General features: G+C 37.6%; 1 protein-coding gene across 3 annotated transcripts in view; it reads right to left on the reverse strand.

Moving 5' to 3' along the window:
• The window catches only part of LOC137977651 (2-iminobutanoate/2-iminopropanoate deaminase-like), a 12,259-nt gene extending 4,570 nt beyond the window's left edge, over nucleotides 1-7,689 (reverse strand). The window contains exons 1-7 of one of the 3 annotated variants that reach the window (XM_068824940.1): nucleotides 7,509-7,689; nucleotides 6,953-7,013; nucleotides 5,673-5,717; nucleotides 3,557-3,611; nucleotides 2,566-2,634; nucleotides 1,926-1,981; nucleotides 633-674 (exon numbers count right to left, since the gene is read on the reverse strand). In XM_068824940.1, the coding sequence (XP_068681041.1) occupies nucleotides 633-674; nucleotides 1,926-1,981; nucleotides 2,566-2,634; nucleotides 3,557-3,611; nucleotides 5,673-5,717; nucleotides 6,953-7,013; nucleotides 7,509-7,585 (405 nt within the window). In that variant the 5' untranslated portion in view covers nucleotides 7,586-7,689. Of the gene's footprint in view, nucleotides 675-1,925; nucleotides 1,982-2,565; nucleotides 2,635-3,556; nucleotides 3,612-5,672; nucleotides 5,718-6,952; nucleotides 7,014-7,182; nucleotides 7,279-7,508 lie in introns of those variants that run through there. The other 2 variants (XM_068824938.1, XM_068824939.1) reach the window with 2 other exon arrangements.
• Between the last annotated feature and the right edge of the window lie 357 nt (nucleotides 7,690-8,046).

Genomic DNA, 8,046 nt, shown 5'->3' on the forward strand with positions numbered 1-8,046 from the left:
GAAGTGGCAGGTACAAAACACAGGCCACAGGGCACAGGTCACAGGTCATTGTTTTACCAATACAGAAGGTAGATCCTAAACACTCATAAAAGCTAACCTTAGGCCTAATTAGGCCTAACAAAAGTTTTTAGGCCTAAGGTTAGCTTTTATGAATGTATTATGTTTAGAATAATTTCTGTATTGGTAAAGCAATGACCTGTGACCTGTGTTTTGCACCTGCCGGTGGTAGAAGTCAAAACATCTACATCTACATAATTAATTTGCAAAATCCTGTAAGGACATCTAATAATCCAATAATTATTGCGACTTTATTGTATGCATTTTTCGTGTTTAGAGACAGCTGCATGGATTTTATTGGCTCACTTGATTGCCATTCAGTCTGTCAATAAGTATACCGGCTTTAGGCTGTTTTAGGTTTAATTATAAAAACCCCTCTTAAAGGTGCAAGCTTAATTTCTTTTTCTATAAATTACAAAAACCTAATTTAACAAATATCATTTGCATCTTCTGGCCTTACAAGAGAATCATGCAATACTCTACATCCATTAGGTTCAACGGTGTGTCAATTATTGTCCAATCGGACTAAAATTAATATGAGAAGAATCACTTGTCAATGTTCACTCATCTTTTACCTCTCCAACAATGGCCACAGCTTCAATTTCCACTTTTCCAAGCTGTGAATGAAATATTAAGAACAGAAAATACTGAAATTTTGTCAGGTCTTTTACAACATACCTGAGGCAAAAAAGAGCCTACACTACATGGGAACAGTTGGTATTGTTAATCCCACCTCATGCAGCAATAGCTAGATGCAAGAGGAAAAAATCATGGGAAAAAAATTTCTGTGCCTTTGGTAGAATTTCGATAATGCTGTCGTTCGTTTTTTACTTGACAGCTCACCAAACAATAAATTTTAAGCCCACTTAATTTAGTGGAAATTTGGTGTGCTTGTGCAAAATGACCACAGAAACAGCACAAAAGTCTCTTAAGCCATTTCTTCTTGGAGCCCTTCTTTGACTATTTATGTTTAGTATTCCACTATTATGCCATTTTACTATATTTGGTCAAGAAAACATGCAAAATATGAGATGGTAATACACTGTAGTGCCGCGGTTTGACCGGTTTAGAACAGAGCAAATACGGATGCACCCTGCTAGCAGAGCCTTTCTTTGCTTGCTCGAGAAAGGCTCTGCATGAATTGAGTAAGATCTTTATTGAATATGCGCTGTATGTTGCCAGGATACAATCTCGAACCTAAGCCTAATATGCCAGATTTCGGCGCCATCTTGGTTTTTCATGGTATGGCGGGCTCAATATTATTATAACCATTGGTTTTGTCACTAAACGGACGCTGGCACTGAAGAAACCGGTTTGACGAGAGAAAACAAGATTGACTAGTCCAGAAGTTCGGTCTGCGGCGGCTTCAAAGAGTTGACGCGATTCGGGCAGAGACTCCGTTTCTCCTCCTCAGTAAAGAAAAAGACAAAAGGAGGCTCTGCTCGCAGGGTGATACAAACGGAACGGGAGTTTTTCAATGAAAGAAATTAATTGTTTTCAACACAATACAAAGCCTGAGAATTTAGCTTGTCATCGCTTGTCACTCATCATTTCATTTAAAAAGTCAAATAAAGGACATTTTGGCTGGCTTTCTGTGCTGTTTACATTGTTCGCAAGTGCCCTAAAGGACAGATGATGCATTTGTTTTAGAAACACTCTTACCAAATATATTGAAGCAAATAACACATTTTTGTAGTGGAATAATAAATCTCTTATTTGATGGTTTAACATATAATACTCGCGGACATTTTGCTCATTGCTCATATTTTTCCTCGCCCCCTGTGGGGCTCTGAAAAATACTACACAACTCGCAAAATATCCACACGTATCATATGTTAAACCAGCAAATAAGGTATACATCTTCCCACCTTTGGAAGGTTAGCCACCTGATAAGCTGCTCTGGCAGGCTGATGAGTGGTAAAAACTAAAAAAAAGATGTAAAAAAAAAAGTGTTAATCAAATTTATCCATTTTGTTTGTAAATTTAAATCTGTAAATTACTGGAAAAAATATCTAGACAGATTTGTCTTTGACGCATTGTATCATTAACCCGTCCACTCCTTGGGGGCACCCCCAGTTGATGAGTAAATTTGTCTGGCGTTAGACAGAGTCAAATCTGTTAAGTCTCACTCCCAGGTGTCTGAATGGGTTAATGGAGTTAATTTGACTGGTTAACCCATTTACTCCTCAGGTGCCCTAAGATTGCCCCCACCCCCTTCCAGTTTAGACTGAGTAAAATCTGTTAAATCTCTCTCGCAAGGGTCTATGGGGTAAAACAAGTACACCAATTTTTTCCAAATCATCAAAGACAGTTCTCTGGCTCTCTCAGTTGTTTATGTCACTTACAGGCTGTGTTGTGAAAAATTAACTGGCAAAAACTTTAAAACTGAAATGTTTGGTATTTTGTGTGCATGGCATGAACGATGCTTGAAACGTGACTTAAAATCTTACAAAATTTACACCCATGTTACATGTCAACCAAATAAGGCACATGGACAAAAATACTTACAGGTGCTATAGACTTCATTTACTTTGGCAAAATCGTTGATATCAGCTAACAGAACCGTTGTCTTCACAACTGTAAAAAAGAGTTGAATGTTTAAATTTTTTAACAATAGCCCTTTTCACCGTTAGTTTTTCTCATTTGCATTACAATGTAATCTAACGTGGATGCGAGGCAATTTCAGGTTACAACTACAAAATAGCCCAAAGTTGCCGCACATACATGCTAGGTTATATTGTAATGTAAATGAGAAAAACTAAGCGGGAAAAGGGCTATTATCATCCACAGAAATGGTTCAGGACTTAAGAAGAAGCTCTATTGTATGGTCAAAGACTGACCACACTTATCAAGCAATTTTAACAAATGACCAATAGATTTGAATGCTGGCAGCATTATTTAACTGCGTGGTTGTTATGGCACCTACAATCATGTTATCTAAAGAAAAGTTAATAATAGTTTTTTTAAGGGCACCCAACGTGCAAATTAAGCAAAAAGCCTTTGAGAGACATTTCTTGGCTTCTTATAATGTATACTGTCCAGAGAGGTGTTTTTATCATCTAGAAGAATTTGATCTCTTTGGATATCTTAGCTGAAAATTGAAGTGTCTCAAAACTTTAGGGAATGAAATCTTCATTTCAGAAATTGCTAGCTGAATGTTACCTTCCAGGGAAGCATTTGCTAATCCAAAACTGCTAGGAGACCTTTTAAGTGCCAAAAATTCAAAAATATCCTTACCGAAAATGTAAGGGAATATTCTTTGCTGGTTGCCAAATCTTTTAGGTGACGTTTTAGTAAAGAAATATATAGCTGTTTGTAATGTAAAACCGAAATTCTTAGAACAGTTTGACTCTCCTGAACACATATTTCACCAAAGATTATTGTTGGGTGCCCCTGTTTCTTTGCACATATCTACTTCTGTCAGTCTTGAATTCGATATTTCAAATGTACAAAACGACCAACAGTTTCTATTGTAAGCAAGCGTTTGTGGGGCTACTACCTCTATCAAATGATGAGCCTCCAGCTTCAAGAATGTGACCCATGTTCGTCAAAGCCTACATTGTATGAAAAAGTCTTTTTTATCTTAGTCAACAATATTATTACAATTATGTAAATGCCCATCTATATCTTTTGTAGTTATTTCAAACCAGTCATTCATCGTGACAAAAAAAAAAGTTTTTATAAGCTGATTCCTGACTGCATCAGACAACCAATGACCAACGGACATCTCCCCCAACCCCCCCCCCCCCCCCCCCCCCCCCCCCAGCCAAAAAGATAGGATTCTGTGCCAGCTGCCACACCGGATTTCTCATGGCTACTTCCATTTGACCCCAGTTGTTCAAAAGGTGAATAACGCTATCCACCGTATAAATCACTATAGTGCATAGTGCATAGTGGATAGTGCAATTGGTTTCAGTATGGCTTATCCAGTGGATAGTGCTATTCATTGTTTGAACAACTGGGCCCTGGATTACAAATATAGTTTTAGCAACCTCTAATGATTTTTCATAGCTGCTAATCCTACACTTAGTGGGAAAAAGTTAGTTAACACCAAGAGCACTTTCAGTAATACAGTGGAACCCCGCCTTACAGCCACCTCGGTAATATAGTAACCATGTCATTGCTGCCACTTTTTTTTTGACCTGGCAAAACAGCCATACATTCTCTTATGGAAAACTCTCGTTAAGGTGGTCATCCATTAATATGGTCACAATTTTAAATCCCAAACAGCAGAAATCCTCAATAATTTCATCCTGTTAATACGGTCACTCACAATAAATTTAGAAAACCAAAATGCCTGTGACATATCAATTTCATTGTTCTTTGTAATTTACCACGGTAATCGAACAGCCGATTTACTTTACAAAGTACTGTCAGCAACACTCCTCCCTGTCTTCATTACAAACATGATCTTGACACTACTTTAATATCCAGTGAAGCAAATTGAGAAGGGATTAAGTCATTGTGCTTTCACCAAAAACACGACTGATACTAAAGTCTTTCTGTTGAGTATCAAGTATTTATGAGTCAATGAATCAATGAGTCAGTGAGTCATGAGTCAATGAGTTAGTGCAGTTACCCTAACCCATAAAATGAAAGCTAAAATTTCAGAGAGTGCTTAGGCCTAATCTCGGAAACGAGAGCTTAGGCTTAATCAATAAATTATTTCTATATTGACTGTGAGTCTCATTGACTCATGACTCATGACTCATTGACTCATTGACCATTTTACTCATAAATCATGGGACCTCCTTTCTGTTATGTAATTACGGCTTCCGTTTTTTAGAAGCATAGTAAGCTGGGCCTGTTCTTGTTTTGATTTTAGGCTCAGAACGTATGTGTACAATTAACAACTTTGAGTGTTTTACCTACTGAGCAAAGTTTCAAGTATTTTATACAAATTATAATTATTAGTACTGTACATATATTCCATTTGTTTATTGAAGAGAAATTTAAAGTTCTTCTGGAAGTGCAAAATTAATGCAATATTTGTCACAACGGCCCTTTAGTCATGAATTTCACCCTACCCCGATAATACGGTCATCAATCTTAATAACACTCTATGTTATAAGAGTTCCTGCCAACTTTTACTTTGTAAGTTTCAATTATTTGTGTATAAAATTATATGAAATGAGGTCTACCTTTACTTTGAAAATGTAACATTGAAAGGTAGATATATGATGAGTTTAGCCTAGTTTTCACTAGCAATGCAAGCAAAAGTGCAAGCATAAGAGTGCTTATTTCACCGTGAAAATGGGGTTGCGCAAGCAAATTAAGCACAAGCCCAAGCACAAGGATCGAAATTTTTCCTTTTCCTTGTGCTTGCGCTTATGCTTGTGCTTGCTTGCGTCATGTGAAAACGAAATGCAGCACAAGCACAAGGAAATTTGCTACGTCTGGCCAATTAAAGCACTCGTTCCAGATTCCTTGTGTCTGAGCATTTGAACAAAATGGCGGTTGCCCTGGTTGATTTTGACGCTTATGTCAACGTTCATTTTCACTAGCATAAGCTGCTTATGCTTGTGTCGCTAGTGAAAACCAGGCTTAAAGGTGCCAAGTTCCAAATAGGGGATAGGAGGTGAGGACCCATGATCTCTACCATTAACTTGTCGCACCTGCTTGGTTTGCTCTTGTACATCATCTGACACAAACTCCATGGTCTGAGAAAACGAAATTTTAGAACATGTAATATATTGAATGCAAATTGTTGATGCAGAAAGCAATAATAATATTATTCAGTATCGTAATTTCTGCAAGTGATGTACATAATGTTAGTAATGTACTGTTGTATGTAAGGTTGAAAAAAGAAGTTAACAAAAATAATTGCATTCAAAAAATAAATATTATTATTCATTCCATTTCCTTAACCTTGCACATGCAAACCAAAAGTGAAAATGAAAATGTTTTGAATGCAGTTAATAGGAATTGCATGATGTTCAATTTTAATTTAATAAAAACAAGGTTCTTCCATGAAGAGGATCATTACAACTACCAAGACGACATTCTAAAATGCAAGTTAAGTTAACCTTGGATCCAGCTCAATTAAGAGCATTTATTCCACTACATTCCACTCATATGCAACCAATGTCCAGCAGACAGAGAAATGGGAAATTCCTTGTCATGAAATCCATTATTTCATGCCATTGTTTAGAAAAGCTGAAGACATTGGTTTTGATCATTTAAAATGTACTGTTTGGTGGGCTTCATTCATTGATGGGGAGCCAACGAGAACCAGTTAATTTACAAGAGGTTTCCCAGCATGCACTTTATCTCTTACTTTGTTTTCTAGCACAATGATGTTAATCAATTTGTTCTTAAGAGCATTAACAGTTGCATGTCTTGCAAAAGATCCATAGCTCTAGTTCCTTGAATAGACTGCTACCACTCCCTTCTAAGTAGGTCAAGCCGCCCACTTTAGTCATGCAAGTGGCAAACAATATTTGCAAAGTGGAGTAAAGCATATCATTTGACATGATGTATGGCAATATTGGTGCACATTAAAAATGAAATGGCAGCCATACAATCCTTGGGAATTAATACTTTTATTGATAATTTTCATTTCTTTATGGACATATTTCTTTTTGTTTCGAGGTGAAAACGCTCTGCACATTGGGACATTCCATTTATAATCCGAACCCCCCCTATGGATGATTAGATTCCTACTGGTTGGATTTTTGTCGGAACCCTTTGAAAAAACCTTTCCTACCCCTTCACTTTTTTGTCGGTGCCTTTGAAAAAGATTCCTACCAGTGGAATTCTGATGGACCTCACCATAGGGGGTGGGGGATCGGATTATAAATGGAATGTCCCATTCCCCCATCTCAGCTATGAGCACCACTGATTGCATTATAAAATCTAAGTAATTTTTAAGAGATTGGAAAAATAAGGATCCTACCTCAGGATTCAGTCCAAGTTGTCCAGAAACATACATTGTTTTGTCAGCAATCACAGCTTGGCTGATTAAGTGACATAAAGGAACAAATTAACTACGCGCCTGACGTGCCATAGCCGGCCACGGAGAAACGCGATCTACTTAGTTTTTTTTTTTAATAAGCCATAGAAAATCAAATAATCGACGAATCATATTTAACGTTAATACGCCGTTTCTTATGTTGCAAAATCTACCTGTAAACCCCACGAATCGGCTGAACACCTTTCGGTGTGCTAACGATCTTTCTAACGGTAGCCATCTTGAGGTCAATTAGTAACATCGAACAGGGGTAGGAGTGAATTTGTTGAACGCAGAAAAGCGGTTCCAAATTTTTAGGGTGGGTATATTTGCACATTTTCAAAATTATTTTCCAAGTTTTCTTCCTAAGGTTTCTGCAAGAGCTGTAGTTTGAAAACTATTAGTATGCAACATTTACGGTAAGCTTAATAATAATTCATTTGTGATTAATGACAAGCTATCGATTCCTGTACCATGTTTCTCCCAGCTGATTAGAACTCACTTGTAAGGTCCAATGGCCCCTGGAGCTTTCGCTGTGCTGACAATTTTTCTGATCGTGGCAGCCATCCCTCTAAGCATTATAAACTGATCAAGTACACAATCTAAGGAGCAGTTGAAGTTTACAAGTAAAAGATGAACTCACGTTGTAACCCACTGACCGTTGGTACGAATATTCTACTACCGGGTAGGGGTGGCAAGAGGCTTTTGCACTCACCATTGCCCACACTGTTTACCCTACTTATTTGCATAATTGTAAATCCTTCAAAGTTATCATGTTTCTCTGATTTTCTTTATCAGCAACAGTCAGAACATTGCAAGGTTTGTGTGTTAACATATATGGATTTTTTTCTTATGTTTTCGAGGAGGAATAGCACGTGTTACTGATCCTGATCCTTTAGATCGGAGGAGGCCGACGACTACGATTTCTTATACGAGTACGGACCGAGTATCCCGAGTATGGTCCCGAGTATGAGGTTTCCGTTTTGAGCACGCGCACTTCGAAAAATGTTTGCCTCCAAACCTTATACGCATGCTCAGTA

This window comes from Montipora foliosa, chromosome 11 (assembly GCF_036669935.1).
Source record: "Montipora foliosa isolate CH-2021 chromosome 11, ASM3666993v2, whole genome shotgun sequence".
NCBI lineage: Eukaryota > Metazoa > Cnidaria > Anthozoa > Scleractinia > Acroporidae > Montipora > Montipora foliosa.